This window comes from Carettochelys insculpta, chromosome 10, assembly GCF_033958435.1.
Source record: "Carettochelys insculpta isolate YL-2023 chromosome 10, ASM3395843v1, whole genome shotgun sequence".
NCBI lineage: Eukaryota > Metazoa > Chordata > Testudines > Carettochelyidae > Carettochelys > Carettochelys insculpta.
In genome coordinates this window covers 48,695,971-48,720,648 of record NC_134146.1, presented here as the reverse complement: position 1 = coordinate 48,720,648, position 24,678 = coordinate 48,695,971, and the positions used below count along the sequence as shown (strand labels likewise).

Sequence of the window (24,678 nt, the reverse complement as noted above, 5' to 3'; positions counted from 1 at the left end):
CCCCTGCAGCGGAGCGGAGCTGGGGAACTCCTCGCCGCGTGCCAGGGTAGGCTGGGCGGGCACAGATACTAAGGGGCGCTGCTGCCACCTGAGCAGGGGCTTTGTCCCAAGCGGCACCCATGGCCATTAGAGGGAAACAGCTGGGGCCCGAACCGCCACACGCTCGCCGCCACTCACGGTCCCCAGCGGGGTGGGGGTGGGGCTGCCCCAGGACAGGCTCCCCCACCCAGTCTGTCACTCGGGGTCCTGGCTAGTCGTTTCCAGCCAGTTCTGCCTCTCTGGGTGCTGCCCTGCCCCACACCCCTCTGCCCGGCAGTGCTCTGGGGCCAGTGACGGGCCAGGTTACGCCCCCTGCCTGGGCCGGTGACGGGCCGGGTTATGCCCCCCTGCCTGGGCCGGTGACAGGCCGGGTTACGCCCCCCTGCGTGGGCCGGTGACAGGCCGGGTTACATCCCCTGCCTAGGCCGGTGACAGGCCGGGTTACATCCCCCTGCCCGGGCGGGTGACGGGCTGGGTTACATCCCCCTGCCGGGGCCGGTGATGGGCCAGTTACACCGCCCTGCCGGGGCCGGTGATGGGCCAGTTACACCCCCTGCCTGGGCTGTGGCCTGCGCGCAGGCCTGGATGCGCGATCCCGTGAGTTTGGGACAAGGGAGCGTGCGTGGGACTGGGCACCAGGACTCCTGGTTCGGCCCTGGGAGGGGAACAGGGCGTCATGCAGCCGGGGTGTGCCAAGGGGGTTCCCCCAGGGCTCACCCTGTGGTGCCCAAGTCCTGCTGGGGTTGTTGGCTGGGGCTGGGCGCTTTCAGTTACACAGGCCTCCTTGCTCCTCAGGGCGGAGAATTACTGGTGGCGAGGTCAGAACAAGCGGACCCTGAAGGTGGGGCAGTTCCCCCGAAACACGGTGACCTCGGTGGCAGGGCTGTCAGCCCAGGACATCAGCCAGCCGCTGAAAAACAGCTTCATCCACACCGGCCATGGAGACACCAACCCCCAGCACTGCTGGGGCTTCCCCGACAAGATCGACGAGTAAGGCCTTTGCCCGCTGCTGTGCCATGGCCCTGCTCCCCGTGGCAGCCGGGAGGGGGAGTCCCCCACCCTCCGGGGGGACGTGGGGACATAGCTAGACCCACGCAGCTGCAGGGCCGAGCGAAAAGTCTAACCCCCCCTTCACGCTAACGAGGTGTTTGTGCGTAGCTGACCTGCCCCCGCCCCCTGGTGCACTGGCACGCCAGCCCTGGGGCAGCCGGGCCTGCAGTTCGGCACCAGGTGCCAGTCCCCGGCCTTAGCGGGCTCTCTGCCCTTCCAGCCACCTTAACCCCTGGGGCTCGCCGGAGTTCGTCAGCTGAGTCTGGGGTCACAGCATCATATTAGTGCTGGGGGTACCTGTCTGCGATGGACCCTCTTTCCCCTTAATGGGGCAGGACCCAAACCCCCGGGTGTTGCTCTGAGCTGTTAAACCGCTGTCTCGCTCCACCCCAGGGGTGGCTGCACTTCAGGGAGCAGGGAGGTTCCCCCAGCTGCTTGTGCGTGTTCACAGCGTACGTTTCAGTTCAGCTTCCATTACGTGCCCCCCGTGCGGTGGCTCCCGGGTTTCCAGACCTGGTCCGTGAGGTTTCCTGTCCTTGCTCAGCTCCCGGGAGAGGTCAGCTCAGAGCTGGGTGTCCATGAAAGCCCCTGTCCCCACATGCGGCCCGGAGGAGGGAAGCCACTTCTGGGGCTCGAACGGAGCTTGCTTGGTACATCCCGCTGAGATCTGATCATCTGGGGAATCGGTGCCCAGGGTGTAAAGTCAGAGGCTCATCCTGGCCCTTGTCCTCCCACCCTGCTGCTCTGGCTCTCTGAGCCTCACAACCAGCCCTGCCCTGCCGGTGCCCCTCACTGCTGACCCACAGCCCCTGTCAAACCGGCTTTGCTGGTGCCTCAGTACCACAAACAGCCCCTGCACAACCCTGGCCCCCTCACGCAGCCCTGCCAGTGCCCTGTCCGCAGCCCCTGCCTGGCTGCCCTCTGGCACAGAGCTCCCTTCTCTGCTGCTTCTCCTTATCACGCTCTGCATCTCGCCCAAGCCTTTCCCACGGCCGGCCTGGCCCGGCCCAGCCCCGTGCTGCGCTGCCTGGGTGCAGAGCGCAGGGCCGTGGCATCCAGGCTGCGCAGCCCCAGGGAGAGTGAACCTACGCCCGGATCCCTCCCTCCCGCTTTCCCATCACACCCTGCTTGGCCTGGCTCACCCAGGGAGCACCCAGCCCCACTCTGCCATCTCCAGGCACCACCTTGCCCTGCACCCGGCCCTGGGCTGCTCCTGGGGGATCGGCCCGGTCCAGCCAGCACAGGGTGGGGGAAACTTGGGGTCCCTGGAAATGGGCTGAGTGGGACCAGGGCAGTGTGAAATCCCCCGAGAACACGGCCCCTCGGTGCCACCCGGCATGCAGCCTGCGGGAGCCGAGTGTACAGCCCTGCCCCCAGGAAAAGCCAAGTGGCCCCTGATCAGGGGACCTCACCTTGGTGTCTTCCTCTGCCACTGACACAATGTGTGACCTTGGTCACATCCCTTAGCAGTCCCCTGCCTGTGCTCGGCCTTGCCCCTGGACAAGGACTGCTTGCCACTGTGGAGCAGCGGTGCTGAGGGGCAGCCACAGTCAGTACCTGGGAGTGGCAGGGCTGGCAGAGATGGCGTTCGCTCTCTGGGAGAGGCGAACAGGCTGTGCTAGTCTCTGGGACCGCTCTAGGGGTGACCCCTGCAGCCTCCCCCCAGCCCTGCCACGTGGCTCTCCCGTGCTCAGGGGCCCAGCCTGTCGGCCGCTGTGCCTGAGTCCAGAGGGACAGTGCCTTGTGTCCGGGTGCCAGGCTCCCCCCGGTGCCAGCCGGGCGAGCCCCTGGCCTGGGGCGTGCTGCTGAGCTGCCTGCATCTTCTCTCCCTGCAGGCTTTACTTGGGAAACCCCATGGACCCTCCTGACCTGCTAGGTGTGGACCTGAGCTCAGCCAGACCCACCCAGCTCCCGGGCCGAGCGAGAAGTAAGCTGCGCTGCTGTCCTCCCGGCTCCAAACCACCAGCCCCAGCGTGCGGTGCCGCTGAGGGTCCCGGCTCCTGCCCGCCCCAGCACTGGTGCCTGCTGGGACATGCGGTCTGCACAGGCCGCTCTGCACCTTGACCAGGCTGGTCGCATGCCGGCCCCTGGGCCTGGCCCACGGCGCAGCCCCTCCTGCCCTGCTCTGCAGTGGGACCTGGCTTCAGCTTCCTGGCCTGTGGGGTGGCCCTGCCCTGCAGAGGCTGCTGCAGCCGTGGGGACCCTGGGACCCCCGTGTTGCTGCAGTGCTGGGACAGGCTTCTGATGCGTAGGCCCAGCTCTTCCAGGGGGCCTGAGAGTAGGGGGTGGAGACTCGGCGGTGGCCCATGCCCGCTGCCCCCCACCACCAGGCGGCACAGTGGGGCTCTGGCCTAGCTGGCCTCTGACCTGGGACGTGTGGGAGAAACCCGGCGTTAGCTGGGCCAGCTCCACTCTGCTGCCCTGGGGCCCGGCAGCACCTCCTGCTGCACTCCCTGCTACTGAGCTCTGCGCTTGGCCCACTAACCCTCCTCTCGCCTCTGGGGCCTTTCCTCTCCTGCAGGGGAGCCACCGCCTCGGCCGCCACAGCCCAGCCTGCTCCTTACCAGTAAGTCAGCCTCTGCTTCTGCCTCCTCCTCTCCTGTCTCCTCTCTGCCGGGCCGGCTGCGCGGGGAGCTTGCTGCTGGGGGTTGGGAGCCGCTGGCTCCCCACAGCGAGACGCCAGGGCCAGGGCCTGCCGGCCACCCCGGGGCACCAGGGACCGCGTTGCCAGCCGTCCCTGCACACAGACACCGTCAGTGCCAGGGGCTGCCGGCCACCCCGGGGCACCAGGGACCGCGTTGCCAGCCGTCCCTGCACACAGACACCGTCAGTGCCAGGGGCTGCCGGCCACCCCGGGGCACCAGGGACCGCGTTGCCAGCCGTCCCTGCACACAGACACCATCAGTGCCAGGGGCTGCCGGCCACCCCGGGGCACCAGGGACCGCGTTGCCAGCCATCCCTGCACACAGACACCGTCAGTGCCAGGGGCTGCCGGCCACCCCGGGGCACCAGGGACCGCGTTGCCAGCCGTCCCTGCACACAGACACCGTCAGTGCCAGGGGCTGCCGGTCACCCCGGGGCACCAGGGACCGCGTTGCCAGCCATCCCTGCACACAGACACCATCAGTGCCAGGGGCTGCCGGTCACCCCGGGGCACCAGGGACCGCGTTGCCAGCCATCCCTGCACACAGACACCGTCAGTGCCAGGGGCTGCCGGCCACCCCGGGGCACCAGGGACCGCGTTGCCAGCCGTCCCTGCACACAGACACCATCAGTGCCAGGGGCTGCCGGTCACCCTGGGGCACCAGGGACCGCGTTGCCAGCCATCCCTGCACACAGACACCATCAGTGCCAGGGGCTGCCGGCCACCCCGGGGCACCAGGGACCGCGTTGCCAGCCGTCCCTGCACACAGACACCATCAGTGCCAGGGGCTGCCGGCCACCCTGGGGCACCAGGGACCGCGTTGCCAGCCATCCCTGCACACAGACACCGTCAGTGCCAGGGGCTGCCGGCCACCCCGGGGCACCAGGGACCGCGTTGCCAGCCGTCCCTGCACACAGACACCATCAGTGCCAGGGGCTGCCGGCCACCCTGGGGCACCAGGGGCCATGTTGCCAGCCGTCCCTGCACACAGACACCGTCAGTGCCAGGGGCTGCCAGCCACCCTGGGGCACCAGGGACCGCGTTGCCAGCCGTCCCTGCACACAGACACCGTCAGTGCCAGGGGCTGCCGGTCACCCCGGGGCACCAGGGACCGCGTTGCCAGCCGTCCCTGCACACAGACACCATCAGTGCCAGGGGCTGCCGGTCACCCTGGGGCACCAGGGACCGCGTTGCCAGCCGTCCCTGCACACAGACACCATCAGTGCCAGGGGCTGCCGGTCACCCCGGGGCACCAGGGACCGCGTTGCCAGCCGTCCCTGCACACAGACACCATCAGTGCCAGGGGCTGCCGGTCACCCCGGGGTACCAGGGACCGCGTTGCCAGCCGTCCCTGCACACAGACACCATCAGTGCCAGGGGCTGCCGGCCACCCCGGGGCACCAGGGACCGCGTTGCCAGCCGTCCCTGCACACAGACACCGTCAGTGCCAGGGGCTGCCAGCCACCCTGGGGCACCAGGGGCCATGTTGCCAGCCAGCCCCGCACACAGACACCGTCAGTGCCAGGGGCTGCCGGTCACCCCGGGGCACCAGGGACCACGTTGCCAGCCGTCCCTGCACACAGACACCGTCAGTGCCAGGGGCTGCCGGTCACCCTGGGGCACCAGGGGCCATGTTGCCAGCCAGCCCCGCACACAGACACCGTCAGTGCCAGGGGCTGCCGGTCACCCTGGGGCGCTGGGGGCCATGTTGCCAGCCAGCCCCCCACACACAGTCAGACGCCCGAGGGAACAGAGAGGGCAGACCCTGCTCAGGTGCCTCCCCCATGCCATCAAGGGGCCCAAGTGAGTTCAGGCTCCTGCCCTGATCAGTGCTGGGCCTTGGCAGAGCCAGCCCCAGTGAGGGCGGCTCTGTGCCCCTGGCATTGCCCTGAGCCGGCGCCCCCCGCCCTCGGCAGAGCCGCTCACCTCCATCGCGCCTGGCGGGCGTGGGCTGGTCTCCCAGGGTGAGCGCTCTGCTGCCCCGCGCCCAGGCTCCCCTGGTGCCAGCCCTTGGGGCTCCCTCCCACCTGCCGGTGACTGAGCCCCGGCTCCCTGGCAGGCTGTGACTGGGCTGGACTCTGCTCCACTGAGCCGGTGAGGGGCTGCTGGATGGGCAGGGGCTGCGGTGAGATCTGGCCAGGCCAGGAGCAGAGCCCAGGCCTCGGGCGGGGGCGTTGGACGCATGCGGTGCAGGCGCTGAGTACCCCCCGGACCTCTAGGGCAAAGCGGGGCTCACGTCAGCCTGGCAGCCCTTAACCGGGGCCAAGGGACACAGCAGGGGCCGGGGGTCACATCCTGCCCAGGTCAGGAGTGAGCCGCTGAATGCCAGCGGCTGTCCGTATCATCCGTGTCGACTCGGCAGGCTGCGCGCAGGAGGGGCCGTGGGTCGGGACTGACGGGTACCGGGGAGCTGGGGGGCGGGGAGGAGAGGGGAGACCAGGAGGGGGTCGCAGGGGCTGGGGGTCGGGCGCGAGTGTTACCCGCCCCAGCAGGCACGGGTGGGCCCGGCTGGGGAGGGCCCTGGGGATTGGGGGTGCTGGTCTCCCCAGGGCTCCGGGTGGGGCGGGGCACTGCCTGGGGGTCGCCCAGTGGTGCTGAGCTCCCCGGCTCTGCATTCCAGAGCCCTCCTACGACCCGGTCAGCGAGGGGGACGAGCCACTGTCGGCTGGCCTCAAGCGGCTGTGCCTGAGGAAGCCGGTCCCCCCGAAGGGGCTGAAGCTGGCCAAGCCGGCGGCCTGGGTGTCGGGCACCAAGGTGGGCGAGCGGCAGCCGGGCCGGGCCGGGGACCAGTCCTGCAGCGAGGCGCCCCTCATCGATTTCGGGGACGAGCCGCCCCCCGCCACCCCCTCGCCGGTCGGGGAGCCGGGCGCCCCCTCTCTCGCCAGGCTGGCCATGGAGGCCTGCTCCCTGCTGGACAAGACGCCGCCGCAGAGCCCCACGCGGGCTCTGCCCCGGCCCCTGCACCCCACGCCGGTGGTGGACTGGGACGCGCGGCCGCTGCCCCCCCCGCCGGCCTACGACGACGTGGCTCAGGACGAGGCCGACTTCGAGGTGTGCGCCATCACCGGCGCCGAGGCGGGCGGCCGGGCCGGCCGGGGCGCGGCGCCGCCGCTGGAGGACAACCTCTTCCTGCCGCCCCGCGGGGCCGTGCAGCCCAGCCCGGCGCAGACCACCCAGATCTTCCAGGCGCTGCAGCAGGAGTGCATGGAGCGGCTGCACGTGCCTCGGGGTCCCGGCGAGGCCAAGCCACAGGTCCCGCCCCGCGTGCCCATCCCGCCCCGGCCCCTGCGCCGCAGCGAGGCCGGGCGCCGCTCGGGGGAGCTGTCCCCAGCCTCGGGGGGCGAGGAGGACCGGCCGCCCCAGCTCCCGCCCCGAGACCCCTTGTCCCAGCCCACCTCCCGGACCCCCAGCCCCATGGCGCTGCCGGTGGGCTCCCCGCAGCAGAGGACCGGGCTCTGCTCCCCGCTGGCCCTGGGCTGCTGCTTGTCCACCTCGCCGGGCAAGGCCATGCCCACCACCCAGAGCTTTGCCTCTGACCCCAAGTACGCTACGCCCAAGCTCGTCCTGGCGCAGGAGCAGGAGGGCACCAAGGGGCCCTGCATCCTGCCCATCGTGCGGGACGGGCGCAAGGTCAGCAGCACCCACTACTACCTGCTGCCCGAGCGCCCCGCCTACCTGGACAAGTACGAGAAGTTCTTCAAGGAGGAGCCGGCACCCCGCGTGGTCAGCACCGCCACCGTGCGGCCCATGGTGCAGTCCCCCGACGGCTCGGCCGCCAGCGGCAGCGCTGGCACCCTCCGGGCTCCCGGCACCCTCCAGAAGACGGGCTACGAGGGCGCCGAAGGCTGCCGGGCCGCCGAGAAAGTGCGGCTGGTGAGTGGCTCCTCGGGCGGCGGGGAGGGGGGCAACTGGGGCACAGCCTGGGAGCCACATGGGTCATTGCCGCAGTTACGGGTTGGCCTGGCCTAGCCCAGCAGAGCTCACGCCTCAGGCAGATTGCAGCCTCACCTGGGGCGTGGCCTGGCCTCGTGCCTCAGTTTCCCCACTCTGCGCAGGCCTAGCAGGCAAGTGAAGTGGGTGAGAACAGGCTGAGTCCCTTGCATGGGGGAGTCCTGTACAGCACAGTCTGGGTGGTGCTGGCCAGGTGGGGACCCTGTGCCCAACACACTCAGTGGGACCCAAACTCCAGCCCCTTTGGCCGGTGCTAGCATCCGACCCAGCCTGTCCCACTCCTGTGGGGCAGTGCACCCACAAGGCCCATGCTGCTTGGATGGACCCTCCCGGTGCCCCGCGGGCCGGTTCCACAGCTCCCCCCACCCGGCACGCCAGGCCTAACTCCGTTGTGTTGAGTTCGAGCTGGCTGTGTGGCTCCCTCTGCCCAGCGAAGGGGGAGGCCGCCTTGCCTGGGGGTAGCTGGTGAAACGGCCTTGGCCCCACAGGGCCATGCCGCTAAGAGCCACCTGCCTCCATGTGCCTGGGGTGCCAGGGGTACTGAGAGAGGGGTCCGGGCTACCCCCTGCGGCTAGCGCCCCCCCACCCTACAGGGGCTCTGCCCTTGAGCTGAGCTCCGTGCCAGCTACCCCACTCAGCCCCTCTGGGCCCAGCACCCACGGACCCAGCCGCCCCCCCGAGCCCATCCTAGGGCAGAGCACCTGGGGTAGGGAGCAGGAGGGCAACAGAGACAGCCCTGACCCAGGCACCCCTGTAGCTGGCAGGGCTGGGTCCTGTCGGCTCCACTGAGCTGGCGGGAGGGGCTGGCCGCCAGGACTCCTGGGTTCCGCTGGCGTCCTGGGGCTGCGTCTGCGCCTTGTTTCCCCAGTCGGGCCTGGGGGGGATCTGGGCGTGGGCAGGAGCCCCGGGGCAGGCGTTGGATAGGCGGGGTCGCTCCCTGGCGCTATGAATGCTCGGCAGTGCCCTGTGCCACCCATGGCCCACCGCTGTCAGCCTTGGTTCTGCTGTACCCTGAACGGGGTCTGCTGTGTTGTGCGCCCCCAACTGGGGGCACGCTGGGGGTGTCCTGCCCCGCCCGCGAGGGGGGCATCTCCCTAGCCAGTGTGCTGGGGCCTACAGTGCAGCCACCTAGGGGGTGGAGCGGAGCTCCCCATGGCATGGATGGGGTGGGGGCAGCTCTTAGGGGCAGAGAGCAGATCCGCACCAGAGCCAGACGCATGTTGGGGGCTGCCGGGAGCAGGGGACGACTCGAGCCCTTCCCTCCGCACGCCGTAGGGAGCACGCTGCCCTGCCTTTGCCTGCTGCAGCCCCAGGTCCCCCCCTTAGCCCCATGGCCAGGCCCCAGCTCTGGCAAGTTCCCCAGGAAGTGGGGCCCTGGGGCAGCCCAAGGTGTAAAGGCCACTGACTTTGAAGACCTGGGGCGCCGCCTGCTGGGCCCGTGTGAGATTGCAGCCTCTTGCTTCTGGGGCCTAATGGGGAGTGGCGGGGGGCGGGAACAGGGAGCCACAGGTTGAGGACACCACCCCACTCCCTGCTGACCCAGCTGGGCACCCACCAGTCACTGCAGGTGGCCAGGGCTCAGGACTCCTGGGTCCTCCTGGCACTGAGTCAAAGGAGGCAATTTGCTCCCCCCCGTGCCTCAGTTTCCCCATCCGTAAGTGGGGTGGCTGTGGCGCTGCCTCCCAGCAAGTCTGCGCGGGTGGCTGACGGTCCCTCCAGCCACAGCATGTGAAACCTGCCTGCGCAGGCCAAGCACGTGGCCCCGGGCTGCCTCAGAGCCAGCAGGGAGAGAAATGAGCTGCCCCAGGGCTGCCTGCCCACCCGCTGCCCGTCCTGCCCTGCCCTTGGCATGCTGCAGAGCTCCCAGCTGTCCACAGCTCAGTGGGCTGTGAACCCCACCCCCCGCTGCTCCCCCAGCCCCCCGGCAGTGCCAGGCAGCCAGGCCCAGCACTCATGGCAGGGCTCTGCCACAGGTGCAGGAGACGGTGCACGGCGTGACCACGGAGGAGTGCCAGGCGGCCCTGCAGAACCACAGCTGGAGCGTCCAGCGGGCCATCCAGTACCTTAAGGTAGTGGCCACAGCACCAGGTTCCCTCCCCACCCCGCAGCACTCCAGTATCCTCTGCCAGGGGCTGGCACAGCCGAGCCAGGCTGTGGGTGTGGGGTGGGCACCAGAACCGGCGTCCTGGCTGCTGGGACTGCCTGAGCCTGGAGTGCCACCTGTGTGGGCACGTGGTACCAGTGGGCCCTGGAGCAGAGCTGAGGACTCGCCCCTCCCACCCGACCCAGGTACCATCAGCCCAGGCCCCCCAGCCCTGTCTGCCCCTCAGAACCTCCCGGGGGATGGTGGGAGCCAGCCTGGGCCCCCGACTCACTGAGCTGCTGTGGCCTGCAGGTGGAGCAGCTCTTCTGCCTGGGGCTGAAGACCAGGCTGGAGTGCCACAAGGTGCTGGAGATGTTTGACTGGAACCTGGAGCAGGCCAGCTGCCACCTGTTGGACTCCTCCAGCACAGCCAGGCAGAAGTACGCCCCCCTCGGCGCCGGTCTTGGGTATCCCCCCTTGGGCCTGACCTCTGGGCCCCACAAGAGCTGCCACCCCCCATCACGGGGCTGCCTGGGGACCTCTGCAGGAGCCCACAGCCATCATCTGGCAGGGCCAGCCCCCGCCCGGGTGCAGACGCCCCATGTGGAGTCAGCCCTGGCCTGGCAGCCATGAGCTGAGTGGGCCCCGGAGCCTGACGCCCAACCCTGGCCAGGCGCGGCCCTGCGGGGATGGATGGGGGGTAGGGCAGGGCTGGCTGGCCCTGTGGGCGCAAGGCCAGGGGAGGAGCAGGGGCTCACGCCAGGCTCTGCCCCAGCAGCCTGCAGGAGCCTTTCCCTAGGAGCTGTGCAGACCCTGCTCCAGCGGCTAGCAGAGCGGCTGCCCCAGAGGCCCAGGGGGTGGGGCAGTCGCAGCTCCCAGGGAAGGACTAGCCGGGCAGCCGCCCGAGCCAGTTGCAGAGGGCCCGATCCCTTGGCACCCGGCGGGCCTGCTGCCTCAGGATCGGGCCCCCGCTGACCTCTCCCTTTGCTCCCGCAGGCGGTGACGGCGGGAAGGCGAAGCGGCGGGAGCGGGCCCAGCTGCGGGGTCAGGCTGGCCACGCGGGGCGCCCCCCTGGCAGTGTTTTGTAAAGAGAGACGCAATTTTAATATATAGAGAAACATTCTATGGGAGCGGAGCTGGAGGCGCCTGTGTGTGCTCCCCTGCCTGCGTCCGGCGCTCAGCCCACGCGGGGGCTCCGGTGCCGGGGCGCCCGCTTGTCCCAGCCCAGCGCTGTCCCTTCCCCGTTCTCGCCGCAGGGCGCCCTCCAGGGACCCGCCTCTCCCGCCAGCCGTGCTGCACAGGGCCAGGTGCCGGAGGGTCGGAGTCGTGTCTGCTGCCCCCGTGTTGCCGAGAGCTGCAGCGCGGGGCGCAGGGCCTGGCAGGCATCTGGAGTGGGGAAGGGCTGGGAAGAGGAGGGCGCAGGCATCCCCTGCAGCCCGTCGTCCAGCATCTACCCAGCCTGTGCCCGTCTCTGCCCTCCGCGTGCTGCTGAGCGAGCCCCTCCTGGCGCCCGGGGCACAGCTCACAGCAGGGCCTGGCACAGCCCAGTTCCCCCTGCATCACACCTGACATGGGGCAGTGCCCAAGGGCACAGGGAGGGGCAGAGCCCAGGGGCACTGCCCAAGAAGGGGAGAGGGGCTGGAGGGGCGGGGCAGTGGCTAGGGGCATGGCTGGAAGGAAGAGCGGGGGGGCAGCCCCCCATGGGCACCGGGGGCAGAGGGCTGGGCTGTGTTCCTGGGCCCCATGGGGGGCAGCGCCCCCAGGCGGAGGAAGATGGGCACCGGTGGCGCATGGCTGGGGCAATGTTGATGGGCACCATTGGGGGCAGTGCCCCAGGCGGGGGAGAGGGCACAGGTCTGCGCCTGAGCCCATTATGGCAGCCGTCCACTGTTCCCTGCAGGGGGGGCTCTGCCCTGGCGGTCCCCCGGCTCCACATGCACGGCCGCAGTGTGGGGGTGGCTGGTGGGGTGTCCCAGCCCGTCTGTGGCTTGCGTTGCAGGGCTCCAGCTGAGCGGCTCCCACCTGTGCCTGGGGCTGCCCCATTAAGGCCCTTGAGCTGGTTGCACCCACTCCAGGGCCCCAGACACCCAGTTCCGTTCCCCAGCCTGTCCCTGACCTCGGGCACATCCTGGCCCCTCCGTGTGCCTCAGTTTCCTCTCCCCCTTCCTGGAGTGAGGCCAGTGGTGGGGCCCAGCACGCGTCTGTGAAGCGTGTTATGGGCCGCAGTTGTCAGGGAACGGGAGGCCATAGGGCCTGTGCCCCTCGGCCGCCCTAGGACGCCTGGCGGGTTGGACAGGGTGGGGTTGGTGCGCGTCAGTGTTCACCGCAGGCTGGCTTGGCACCGCCCCTGGGCAGAGCTCGGGGCCATGTGCTGGCTCAGGGCAGCAGTAGTGGGTTAAGGGCCCCAGGCCAGAGCGGGGGGGGAACCCCCTCACCCCTCCTGCCTGCGGTCTCCCCACTTCTGCCTGTGCCTCCGCCCCAGTGGGAGTGAGTGCCCCCCGGCCCCAGGGGGGCTGGGCCTTCTACACTCCCCAGGCCTCTGCAGGGGACCAGCGGGGTTCCCCCCCCCCAGTTGGCTGTGTGCCAGCAGCACCAGCCTCGGCCACACCTGGCTCATGGCTGCGGATGGGGGTGCCTGGCTCCCACCCGCGTCATGCGGTGCCTTCCGCGTTACAGAGCCCGGGGTGGGTGCTCCCTCTGCCGGGGCCCTGCGGGGAGTTGGGAGTCATGGTGTGGCTTGTGGGGAGCCGCGGCTGGGTCTGAATGGCGCCAGGCTGGGCCTGGGGCACCCCACTGCAGGGCGTCCTGAGCCCTCACCCCACTGGGCCAGAGCTTAGCTGGGCCGCGAGGGCGGGCGGCCCGGTTGCTGCTTGGCCAGGGCTGGGCTGTTACTGCCCATGGGCCTCCCAGCCAGCCGCCCTCTTGCTGCGCTGCCGGGCGGTCTGAGCCGCCGGTGTCAAGCGCCGGTCGTGTCCAGCGGTGCCAGCTGAGCTCAGGGCTCGTTGGCCTGGGCGCTGCACGACCACGAGCCAGCCAGCGCCGGCCTGGCCCAACCCCCAGCAGGGCAGGGGCCATGGGGCTGGTTCCTGCTGAGGGACGCGGCCACCCTGAGCACAGCCAGAGCCTGAATTCGTTCTCAGCTGCCCATGACCTGGAACCCACCAGGCACCAACCCATCAGCCCCAACCTCTGCCATTGGGAGCAGGCGGGCAGTGCAGGGCTGGGGCAGGGCCTTGGCCCGGCTGTGGGTGTGGGGGGTGGATCCAGCCAGCGGAGAAGCCCAGGCCATGGGTGGCCTCAGGCAGCTGCCAACCACTAACTCCAGTGGCCGGTGCTCCAGCCTTAGGAAGGGGCTCGAACGCTGCTGCTGAAGCCACCCACGGGGCAGCACGTCCTGAGCTCGGCCGCCTTGTCTCCGGGGCGAGGGTTGTGTGTGCCAGGGCCCATCACCGCCAGGCCAGGCCGCTCTGCACTGCCACCGGCTGCTCTGCTGCTAGTTGGCGCAGGGCGCGGGTGTCTGTGGGGATTGGCAGGAGTGGGCACGGCTGGGATAGAGGATCAGGGCCTCACCAGGCAGCCAGCAGAAACTGCCCCCAGCGTGGGCCCACAGCTTCTGCCCTCGGCCCCAGCCGCAGCCAGGACACGGGCGGCTTGGTGGAGTCTCGCCTGGCAGAGCCCGTCGTGCCCTTCCCCGGATGGATAGAGGAACTTCCACCCCAGCCTCTTTTCTGAGCCGGCCCCCGGCTTCTTGAGCCATGGGGTTGGGCCAAAACTACAGGTACGAGGGCAGAGCCCCTGTCCAAGCAGTGGGCGCAGGGGCTGCGGGCCTGGGAGAGAACCCGGCTCTGTGCCCAGCTCCGTGCAGCGTGTTCCCCAGTCACAGGACAGGCCTGGCTGGTCGCCTGCTCTGGGGTTTAAATGGTAAGTGCCCCACAGCTGCCGGGTCGGCCCGGCTGTGCCTCGACCCCCTGCAGGCGCATGCACCACCATGCCCAGTCTCTTCCAAGCCTTTATTTGCTCCCAGGACGTGGTTTTTGCCCCTCTTGCGAAGCCCCGCGGCATGGCAGCCCCCCAGCCGTGTGAATCAGGACCACCCGCTCCATTCTGCTGCCCACGAGGGGGTCCTGGAGTTGCTTCCCTGCTGCCATTGAGCAGCGCAGGACCTGGAGGGGCGAGGCCGGCCCAGGAGTAGCTGGCGCCTCAGTCTGTAATGCACAAACACAGCCTCAGGGGTCTGCTGACGAAGCAGCAGCCCGGGCTGGGCATCATTCACAGCAAGGCCTGCCCCGGAGCCGGGCATGGGGGGGCTGGTTGCCCGAGGCTTGCAGAACAGCCCACGTGGGCTAAGCTTGGGCCGGCTCGTGCCAGGCACAGCCTGGCCAGGTTCCACGCTGTAGAGGCAGCCGTGGCCCATGTGTGTGTGACCAGTGACACGTGTCCCGGGGGGGGGGGGGGGAATGGGGGTCACACAATACCAGCAGAGCGGTTGGTTCTGGCTCCCTGCCCGTGGAGAACACAGGGCCCGAATGAACTGGTCCTGGAGCCGCCCAGGTAGCACCTCCCACCTACTGGAGTTCAGGGCCTTCGCCCCAGGCCACAACTGGCAGAGCCCAGGGCTGGCAGAGCTGCCAGGAACCGAGGCTAGAAGGGAACCCCAAAGGGGGCAGCACAGCTACAAGCCACACAAAGTGCTCATGCGCTCGCTCGCTCTCACACACACACACTTGCACTAGCACACCCTGTGCTCCAGCTCCCCCAGCTCTGCCCGCGGCGCCCAGCCCTGCAAGCTGCTGTGCCGGCTGGCGAGCTGGGGGCCCAGGGCACAGGCCCAAAGCAGCAGCAGGAGCACGAAGCCCGGCCTGGCCCAGTGCCGGCTCACCTCTTCCTTCCTCCGAGTCGCTCTCTGCCTCCGCGGAGGACGGCCCTGGTGGTGCCAAGCAAGAGCAACAGCGAAGTGAGGCGACAGCCCAGTGCATTACCCCCACCCCAGCACTAGCAGCCGCCACTTGGCACTGCCGACGAGGGAGCCCGCAGCCTGGACGAGTGATGCTCCATGCAGGCAAAAGCAGAGCCGGTGCCAAGACAGGCAGTGCCGGCGCCCATCAGTGACCCCCCACCCCAGTCTAGCCTCCCCAGCCCCACCGCGGCCAGAAGCACTGAGCACGGACAGGCACGATGCAGAGCCGAGGTCCAGGGCTGGTCAGAGCCCCTTCGCCCCCCACCGCTGCCCTGGCCCATGTCTGCCCAAAGACCCAGGCACAAGCAGGGCCCTATGGCCCCTAAGATCCATGGGGGCCGCCCAGCTCCAGAGGCCAACAGTCCCTGGTGGGGGGCTGCAAGGCCAGGCATGCAGTGGCCCCTAGCTTAAAGTGGTGAAACTAGCAACCTGATGGCGGCAGAACGTGCCCCAGCCTGGTGTCTGGGGCTGTTACTTGGCAAATGGGGCCCTGACAATCAGCCCGCCCAGACCGGTAACGCGCAGGTTCGGCCCAGCTCCTCAGTGCCCCACGCTCACCTGGCTTTGGCAGCCGGGAGCCAGCGCAGCTGATCTCGGGTCTCTTCGGGCTGTACCGAGCACAGAGCTGGGGGCTGCCCGGCTGCCCACAGCACCAGGCGTACAGCGCCAGCGCAGGGTCTGGGGATGGCAGGTACAGCGCTGTGTTACAGACAGAACGGGTACAACCCAGCCGACTGCCAGCCCTGGGTGCCCTGAACCCCCCAGCGCTCTCGGGGCGGCTGACAGGCCCATGGCCGGCTCCCCCCAGGGCCAGGGCGAAAGTGAAGTGCAGTGGGGGTGAAACAACTCACGAACCTTGCAAGGGGCAGGGGGGTGTGTGCTTGGCTGGGGAGGGGAACTCCTGCCCCCTTGGCACTAGAGGGGCATTTTGCCGGCCCAGGCTGAGCCCTCGCTGGGTGACAGTGTGAGCCCATGGATCCAGAGCTGCGGCTGCGTGAGGCTAACTGGCAGGGCGCGAGCAGGGCGGCCACGGCAGACCCAGGCTTTTCCCAAAGGGTCACTAACCGCTTGGGGCCACCAGCCATTCGCAGGGTGGGACTCACACCGGCCAGGCGTCACCTGGGCTCATGGCTCCGGACGCCAGGAAAGCGCCTCCTTTCCCTGGCACAGGCCCCAGGGCACTGGCCCGTCATACGGTGGGCAGGGGAAGCTGCCAAACCCCCTGGGCCGTCCTTACCGTGGGATGGGGACCGCTGGCCGGAGGCCTTCCAGGCTCTGTCCTGCCACCCTTTGACAAGCTCCTCCCGACTGTTGTAGAGGCAGCGCACCCCAGTGCCGTGCTGCTTCGGGGAGGCTGCGTACAGAACGGTCACGCCCGCCGGACCTGCATGGAGCCACCGTTCCATTTCAGGGCACGGACGGGTCCTGGAGCCAGGCAGTGCCGAAGGCCCCAGCTGCAGCCTGCTGCAAAGGCCAGCGAAGGCCGGGAAATGTCCCCCACCCCCGATTTCCGAGGGCTTTGGCTCAGGTGTCTCGAGAGCCAGTTCTCACACAGCTCCTCCGGGCCTGCCTGCCCGCCATGCAATGGGGCTCCTTGCTCATGGGGGGCTGCGGCCTCAGACACGCACCCCATCAGTGGGCATTGTGCATGGAGCTGCCGCAGGCCCTGGGGACCCCGAAAAGCCCCTGGGTCCCCTGTTCCCACATCTGCCCACACGCCAGCAGCAAAGGCAGCTGGGGGTGGGAGTCCCCAGCCCACAATAATGGGTAAAACCCAGAGGGCAGCTGAGGTTGGCGCCAGGTGCAATGCAGGCAGCTGAGCACTGGGGCAATTCCCGTGCCAAGGGACCCATGAGGGGCTGGGCACCAGGCTGGCAGGGCCTGGCTTTGACGTGTCTCCGAGCACCATGGGCAGCAGGGTCATGGACCCTGCAGCACCTCAGTCTCCCCGCTGTGGACAGCGCCACCGAGCAACGCTTGCCCGCCCGCCCCAGGGGCATTGTGCGGATGAAGGGGACCGTGGCTAAGCCGTTGGCTCAGCGCCATTCTGGAGAAGCGAGCCCAGAGCCCCAGGGAGAGGCGAGGGCTGGATCTAACGGCCCCGCCAGCCTGGCCCCATCAGCACGCCTCACCTCTGCTCTGTCGGAAGCGTGGATCCAGTGCTCCGGAGGCCAGGGAACAGGGGCACGCGGGCCAGTCCTTGTTCCAGCGCGCTGGCTCGTGCTGCATGCGGAGCCAGGCCAGGCACCTCGCTGGGTACTTCACACGCTCGTGACTAGCCAGGCTGTACAGCCACAGCTCGCGCAGCCCTAGGGCCGAAACAAGCACCGGGTTGGGCTGTCTGCCAAGGTGGGGCGCCGGCGCGGACAGAGGCAGGTGAGCAGGCCAAGCACTAGGGCGACCGGCTGGTGCCAGTTTGTGAAATGAAATGGGAACCGCAGAGCTGTGCTCCACCGACTCACGCTCAGGCTGAAAGGCGGCATCCGAGGCTCGCTCAGCGTGTCTGAGATGTGCCCCGCGCGCACGGGCCGGCTGCCATGGGTGGTGGGTGAACGGCCAGCTGGGGCAGGCAAGCTCTAGCTCCACCCATTCTCCCCAGGCCCCGCCCCCCCATGGAGTCAAACCCAGCCCCCACCCCAGGTTGTTGGCCCCAGACCCATTAATCTCACCCATCCCAAGAAGAGGCACAGCTCCATGTTCCTGCTAATGTTTCCCATGCATGGGAGGAATAAATTGTTCTCCCTGCTCAGCCCCAGCTCCGGTATGGGACCGAAGGGCCGTTGACACAACCAGAGCGGTATTTCGGGAGAGAGGTCTGCTGGGAGCAGGAATCAGGCACGGCTCACCTGGACGTTTATTTCACAGGTGGGATTTTTAACCACCTCTGCCACTCATGACAGCCACAAATGGTCCACGTTAACTGTTGGACTGCCTGACATGTGGCCAGAGAGTGGAGCGCCTGACTGGCCTCTGCTACGCTCTGTTCCCGCTGCCAGCTGCAGATGGGACAGGCTGGGTTGCAAAGTCAGAGATCAGCTCTTCTCCCAGGCCTGCGCTGGCCAACAAAGTCCTGGTGGGCCCTTGGTCATTGTGTGGTGGGGCTGGGCCAACACACCACAGACTAGCGACATGTCACGAGGTTCCCGTTGCAAGGGCTGAGATCATCACGTTCGTTTCGAAACCAAGGCGTTCGCAGACTGCCCGGAGCAACCCTTCATAACAGGCCTCCGTAAAACCAACATGGCTTCCACCAGGCCACCATGACACCTGCCCTCCTCGTCCCAGCAAACAGGCCCCGCAGCATGCCCCAAATCAGAGCCTGGGGGACCCCAGCCCAGCTCACAGAGCCGGTGGGACTGAGCTGAGCACCGTGGGATGGTGGCAGTCCCCAGAAAGGACTGTGTCAGCCACAGTCCCATCTCAGGACACTCGCTACCACTTGGGACATACCTGTTAGTCCAGCGAGGGGAGCCGGGGTCTCTGCCCATCCACCGGAGGGCCCCGAAGTTGTGGCAGGAGACTTGTGTGATGCATCAGCTGAACCCACGTTAGCTCCCTGCTGTGGTGGCGTTAGGCCCTTCTCCCAGTGGAGGGAAGGGGAGCTGGAGCCCAGGACAGAGGGAGCAGAAGAGGAGGCCACGCCAGGTGTAGTTAGTGGTCCTCTTGATGCTCTGGGGACAGCTGAGTTGCTGGCAGGGAAGGCTGCGGCGTTCACCGTCCCAGCTGGCCTGGACACTGTCTGTGGCGATGGCGATGGGGACCCCAAAAAGGAGGTCGTCGGAGATCCCAGCTGCTCAGTCTGTGCCGCAGAGGGCCCAGCAGTGGTTTCCCAGGGAGAGGCCATGGCAGCTGGGGATGTGTCTCCTGCTGGGGCGTGTAGGCCTGTTGCTTCCACAGCCCCTGGGGATGAATACAGGGTGGTCCGAGCACCGGCCACGGCTCCTCTTTCTCCCGGGGACAGCTCTGCCCGGCCGGCTGGACTTGCCTTGGCCGGGGCGGGCGAGGGTCTTGTTTCAGGCATGGTGTTGGCAGGCGATGTTGCCGTTTCCTTGTGGGCGGTGGGTGTGGAACCAGCCGCGTCCCCTCGCCCTGCTGCGGCGGCAGGCGTGGGGAGCAGGCTGTCGCCCACTGAAGATGGAGGGGCAGAGTCAGAGATGGAGGGGAGAGAGGCTGGGTCCCCTGACCCTGCGAAGACAGACGTGAACGTTCCCTCTTTGGCCACAGCCGCCTCTCTCGCAGGAGCTGGCCGGGGAGAGCCCAGAGCACCGGGCAAGTGACTTGTGGCCTGGCCGGCATTGCCCAGCTCAGCCGGGGCCACACTGGCAGCTGCAAAGGCAGACGGGGAGGTCCCGCCTGAAGGAGCCCCTCTTCCCGCCACAGTCCCCTCGCTGAGGGGCACTTGAGGGGCTGCCACAGCCCTGGCCAAAGCGGCTGCTTCTCCGGCAGGCAGAGCTACTGCGGTTCCGGGACTCGGCTCTGGGACGGGGCGTGAGGGACTCGCTGCGCTTGGGACATTGGGGCTGGGATGGGGGGTTTCTCCATGTGCCGTGGCGAGTGGCCCAGCCGCCTCCCCACCCTTTCTGGAGAGGGTAGGCGGAAGGCCTGTCTCCTGGGCCCAGGAGGGCTGAGGTGACGCTCTAGCCATCACTCCGGGGTCTCCCGTGGGCAGCTCAGCCATGGCCGCCGGGCTCAGCTCTGCACCCCGGGGAGAGGGGCCTGCTCCCTGCTGGGTGTCAGCAGGGGGGGCTGTGGCCGCCTCCCTCTCTAGCTCTGCCAAGGAGGGAGCCACGTACCCGCCCACAAAACCTCCAGAGAGGTGCGCTCCTGCTGGGCCTGCGGCCGGCGGGGCCAGGGCTGCTCCGTCCATACCTGCCCTGGGAGCAGTGGGTGCTGCAGTCCCTGCAGAGGGGGGCTGAGGAGAACCAGCAGAGGACCCAGCCAAGGAGAATCCTGCATTCTCCGTCTCTAAGCCGGAGGTCCTGGGTGAGGGGAGCGGGTCTCCTGGCCACGCTGGTGTGGCCATCTCGGGGCCAGGTTCCGGGGAACTGTTAGCCCTGGACCAAGGCCCTGTATGTCCTGCGGCTGGGGCCTCTGTGGCAGCCGGACTCCGTTCTGCGTCTGTGCGCCAGGGATGTGTCCGGCTGCTTGGCTCCACCGCAGACCCTGGGGGCTCCTCGTTTGCGGTTGACCCTGACACACCCGTAGGGGCAATGACCCCCTGGCTTGCCGGAGCCGTGCGATCGGAGCCTGTAATGCCAGTGGATGTCCTGGGAGCGAGTCCCTCTCCCTTGGTCTCTGCAGGCCCTGGGGAACCCACCTCTTCCCCCCAAGCAACAAAGGCAGGTGGGGACATTCCACCTGCCAAGGCAGGTGTCCCTCCTGTGCGGCTCTCTCCAGGGGAATCGGGCGCACGAGATCCCTTGTGCCCTGGCCTGTCGGTCTCAGAACCAGGGCCCTCGGTGGGAGGGGTGCGGGCAGCTGCAGCTGGAGACAGCAACGCTGCAGAAGTTGGCTCGGTCCCTCCAAAGGCTGGAGAACGAGAGCCGCCTGTGGACACGGTGGAGGATGCCGAGTGCCCTGGGGTAGCTGCAGGCCCTGGCGAGGTGGTCGTGACGCTGGCGAACATGCCAGGGCCGGCTCCTGTTGCTTCCAGCCCGGATGGGGAGAAGCGGGTTGGGTGAGGCTCTGGTGGCCTGGAGTAGAACCAAGCCAACGCGGCTGCTGCTTCTGCGGCTGGCGTCGTGACACCCGTCCCGTTGTCCGGAGGGTTTGTCGCGCTTGCCCAAACGGCTGCTCCTTCTGGGAGGCCCTCGGCTGCTCCAGCTTCTGGCTCTATCGGGGGAGCTGCTGTTTCCCCGTCCACCACGGGGACAGGACTTACAGTCAGGGCTGGCACCGACGTAGCCGTCTCTACCTCTGCCGGTGAGGAGGCGCCGGCTGCACCGGCTGGGCGGCTTGGAACGGGGCTCTCTGCAGAAAGCACGGCCCCTGGGGTGCTTGCTGCCACGTCGGATAGGGCTGAGGCAGAGCCTGCTGCCCCGGTGCCTGCTGTCTCCGTGGCTGCTGCAGCTGGGAGCCAACCACCCTCTGCCATTGAGGGAGACCCGGCTCCAGGGGTGGACCAGTCCGCCGGCGGGAGCTGCCTTTTGGGGGCGGCAGATCCGGGCCCCAGGCCTGCGCAGGCTGCCGGAAAGGAAGCAAAGGGGGAGTCACTCTAACGAGGCAGGGTCATCAGTGCAGCCTGGTTTGCAAATTCCTCCCAGCCTTTCTGTGCAGCCGTGTCTGGGACACTGAGCAGGCAGCAGAGCCCATTAACTTAGACTCCAGGCAGCCAGGGCAGGGGAGGACCCCACCAAGGAGGGGTTCTCCTTCGGCCAGGGGCTGCTGTCACACTTGTGCCTTTGTTTGAAGGCTTTGGTGCAAACCCCGCCCCCCCCCCCGGGTCATTACAGATGAGCTTGGCCTGGCACCTTCTTCTGTGAGCAACCAGCCCCTGGCATGGCCACTCTGACACCTGGGCGGCCGGGTGGGGGCTGGGGGGATCCTGGCTTTGAGCAAAGCAGCCACTTTGGCAGCCTCCTCAGGTTGCCTGACCTCTGGGGTTCAGTTCCTGCCTCTGGCGCTGCCAGCGAGGAAACCGGCCATCCACCGCGGGTGGCTGGTGCCTCAGTTTCCCTGCCAGAGCAGAACAGTGGGAGCTGGCTCTGGTGGCACAGGAGAGCTGGTTGGTCAATGTCTTTACAGGGAACTGAACAGGGGCCTGATCACCTGGGCAGCCTCGTTTCCCCCAAGCCAAAGCTGGGGATAAACTTCACTCACGGGATGGGGCCCGAAGTGGCACACTCAGGTGGCCCCATCCCCCTTGGCCCCCCCGCCTTATGCTGGGGGACTCTCCAAGTCCCTGCCTCACCGACAATCCAGGTGTGTCTTGAGCAGGACAGTCCCAGGAACCACGTCCCAGCCGGCAATGGCCACAGAGCAGCTTGTGATGTCGCGCCCCCTTGCCCCCGCCCCCCATCGGCTGCACCAGCTCTGCACCTACCTGCAGCTCCCGCCCCCCCGCAGAGGGCTTGTGGGCAGGCTACAGACCCTTCCCCACCCCATGCTGAAAAGGGGCAGTGACTCCATCTCAGGGGCGCTTTGTCCCAGCCTGGTTTTAAATGGGTGCTTGGCGTTGTCAGAGGGGGTGGGCAGGGGGCTTGGCGCTGCTCTCGGCCAGCTGGCTTAGCCGGGAGCTGCCTTGCAAGGGGCGGGCGAGGAGCCAGTCGCTCCTGGAGCATTAGCAGTGGGCTGGGCTGGGCTGGGTGTTACCCAGCTGTTCCACTGACCCATCCTGCTGCAAGAGCTGAGCCTGAAGGGGCTGTGGCTGGCGGCAGGGCTGGATACTCCTTTGCAGGAGTGCCCCCCTGCTTGTAGGTCTGGCGGAGCCCCCAGGCCTGCCTCTACCCCCGCGCCAGGGCACCTGCTCCAGGCAGAGTGCAGAGGGGGGCACAGGGTGGCTCAAAAGCTGGGGTGATTGGGGTGGGGGCTGGGAGGGGCCCCAGGTCAGGGAGGTGGAAAATGTGGGTGGGCAGGAGAGCCGGCAGGATGCAGGAAGGGTCTCCCAGCTGTGAGCAGCCACCTGAATGGGCCAAGATGGGACACACCAGGCAGAGAACCCTCCCGTGCTACACCCACTACAGGCAAATCTCTAGGCACCTGCCATGGGCCCGGGGATCTCTAGGGACCTGCAGTGGGCTATGGACTCCCCTCTGAGCAGTCAGTGCCAACGCTGGGCTCAGGCAGTCCCAGGGGAGCCAGCCCATAACGGGAGGCCTGCAAGGGAGGCTCCTGGGGAGAAAGGCAGGACCACATCAGGCAAAGAGCCATTAAAAGCCAAGCGGCTCAGTCCTGACCCTGCCGCCCAGTACCACAGCACACCTGGGTTCCCAGGGTAACCACCTGTACCCTGCAAGGTGGGGGTGGGACGTGCATCACAGGCATAGTTTGGGGGCATTTTTAACCCCCCCACCCCACCCCTGCTGATTTCTGCTGCTGCCAACTCAGGCTTCATCAGGTGGCGGTGCTGGGTGGCCACGGCCATGGCATGTTCCCAGCCCAGCCTAACACCCCAGCTGTCCCTGGCACACAGCAAAGCATGCACGGAGCCTCCGGAAACCTGGCACCCGCCTGGCACCAAACGCTGGCTTTAAGGCGAACCGGTTGTCACCCTCTTTGGGGGCTTAACCCTGCCAGAGGCTGCCCAGCGCCTGCAAAACACGGCGCCGCCTTAATTCCTGTGTGCTTGGCCATGCCTCAGTTTCCCCCAGCCGGCAGCTGAGGATGGCACATCTGCCTCGTTGGGCCTCTGGCGAAGGGCGGTGGGGTGGGGGTGGGGGGGGAGAGTGGATGTAAAACCACAGCCCTTCCCGGGAGGGGACAGTCGCTGGCACGCGCCTGTCTGAGCCACCGTGCGCGCACCCCTACCGTACAGCAGCCACAGCCAGCCCCCTAGGACGGGCCGTGGGCTCCGGCTCCGTGTCCCCATGGCTCGGTGCGGTGCTCTGACGGCTGAGGGAAAGGGTACCGCAGGGCTCCTCCCGCTGGCTGGCCACCTGCCCGCAGCTGGAATGGAACGCCCAGGCTTATAGGGGCTGGAGACGTTGCATCATGCCAGGTGCCCCTCCCCACCCAGCTCCCCCCCGCCTGGTCCAGGCCAGCCCCCGGGAACACACATTCCAGTCGTTCTCCCAGGCGGCACTGCCCAGCGCTAGCAGGACGTGCCTGGACGCTGGCCCCTGGCGAAGCACACAAGGGGTCGTCCCCACGGGAGCTTGTGACCTAATAGCAGCCGTGTCTCTCTTCAAAGCACTGCTCCTTGCTGGGTTGAAAACAGCTGCTTCCGGGCACCCCCTCCCCCCGCCAGATGCTCAGGTCTCCCCCGCAAAAGTAACACGGCCCCTGAGAGCCTCTCGGCTCTGGGAAGACACAGACCCGGCGGGGCCGAACCCCCAGATAGCCCCGTCGCACCACGTGTCAAGCTTATCCAGAGAGAGTGCGTAAGTTCTTCGCTCCCGTCGTCAATGACAGGAGGGGGCCACGGCCGTTTCCCCCACACCCCATGACAATTAGCTACACTGGGTTTAGTAATAGACAGAAGTGAGTTCATTAGCTATAAAAATTAGGCTGGGAGCGGCTGCAGGTGCCAATAAATAGACCAAAGTAAGTCACAGAACAAAACATGCCAGCAAAGCTCTGTGCGCTGAGAAATATGGGACAGCTTATTTCTTCCCCGACAGTGGCTCCAATCCCTTTTCTCATTTGTGGCTCAATCCTCCCCCCTTCAGTCTTAGATGACTCCAGCAGTCATCTCAGGTGGTAAGCCGGGACCCCCGGGTGTCTGACCGCAGCCCCTATTGCTTGGCTTCATGCTTGATACATATTGTATTCCCTTTGTATTCCCTTCAAGCTTTTCTCACCTTGGCTACGTCTACACGTGCACCCAACTTCGAAATAGATTATTTCGATGTTGCGACATCGAAATAGGCTATTTCGATGAATAACGTCTACACGTCCTCCAGGGCTGGCAACGTCGATGTTCAACTTCGACGTTGCTCAGCCCAACATCGAAATAGGCACAGCGAGGGAACGTCTACACGCCAAAGTAGCACACATCGAAATAAGGGAGCCAGGCACAGCTGCAGACAGGGTCACGGGGCGGACTCAACAGCAAGTCGCTCCCTTAAAGGGCCCCTCCCAGACACACTTTCATTAAACAGTGCAAGATACACAGAGCCAACAACTAGTTGCAGACCCTGTATATGCAGCACGGACCCCCAGCTGCAGCAGCAGCAGCCAGAAGCCCTGGGCTAAGGGCTGCTGCCCACGGTGACCACAGAGCCCCGCAAGGGCTGGAGAGAGAGTATCTCTCAACCCCCCAGCTGATGGCCGCCATGGAGGACCCCGCTATTTCGA

At 67.6% G+C, this 24,678-nt stretch overlaps 2 protein-coding genes across 8 annotated transcripts in view; one reads left to right on the top strand and one right to left on the bottom strand.

The window, feature by feature from the left end:
* TNK2 (tyrosine kinase non receptor 2) overlaps nt 1-10,902 on the top strand; it is a 46,073-nt gene extending 35,171 nt beyond the window's left edge. For 4 of the 5 annotated variants that reach the window (XM_075004159.1, XM_075004157.1, XM_075004154.1 and 1 more), the window contains 7 exons: nt 835-1,029; nt 2,925-3,016; nt 3,611-3,655; nt 6,354-7,606; nt 9,658-9,753; nt 10,080-10,207; nt 10,764-10,902. In XM_075004159.1, coding sequence (XP_074860260.1) covers nt 835-1,029; nt 2,925-3,016; nt 3,611-3,655; nt 6,354-7,606; nt 9,658-9,753; nt 10,080-10,207; nt 10,764-10,770 — 1,816 coding nt within the window. In that variant the 3' untranslated portion in view covers nt 10,771-10,902. The remainder of the gene's footprint in view (nt 1-834; nt 1,030-2,924; nt 3,017-3,610; nt 3,656-6,353; nt 7,607-9,657; nt 9,754-10,079; nt 10,208-10,763) is intronic. The other variant, XM_075004155.1, reaches the window with a different exon arrangement.
* A 2,861-nt stretch (nt 10,903-13,763) lies between these two features.
* On the bottom strand, nt 13,764-23,346 carry LOC142018547 (uncharacterized). Of its 3 annotated transcripts, none has more exons than XM_075004445.1 (7): nt 23,191-23,346; nt 18,175-20,907; nt 16,857-17,033; nt 15,962-16,108; nt 15,283-15,402; nt 14,647-14,691; nt 13,764-13,972 (listed from the first exon to the last, which is right to left on the bottom strand). In XM_075004445.1, exons 1-7 carry the CDS (start codon nt 23,249-23,251, stop codon nt 13,968-13,970), a joined length of 3,288 nt encoding a protein of 1,095 aa, XP_074860546.1. In that variant the 5' UTR covers nt 23,252-23,346; the 3' UTR covers nt 13,764-13,967. The 3 variants fall into 3 exon arrangements, with proteins under 3 accessions (XP_074860546.1, XP_074860547.1, XP_074860548.1); XM_075004446.1 differs by lacking the exon at nt 23,191-23,346 and having other exon boundaries at nt 18,175-18,909; nt 19,594-20,907; XM_075004447.1 differs by lacking the exon at nt 23,191-23,346 and having other exon boundaries at nt 18,175-18,852; nt 19,594-20,907.
* Nucleotides 23,347-24,678: the final 1,332 nt, after the last annotated feature.

Coding starts and splice junctions, on each gene's coding strand:
- LOC142018547 (XM_075004445.1), bottom strand. CDS start 23,251: ATGGGGACACGGAGCCGGAGCCCACGGCCCGTCCTAGGGGGCTGGCTG. Junction 17,034..18,174: donor TCCCCTCGCTGGACTAACAG/GTATGTCCCAAG, acceptor TTTCGGCCCTAG/GGCTGCGCGAGCTGTGGCTG. Junction 14,692..15,282: donor CTCCCGGCTGCCAAAGCCAG/GTGAGCGTGGGG, acceptor TGGCACCACCAG/GGCCGTCCTCCGCGGAGGCA.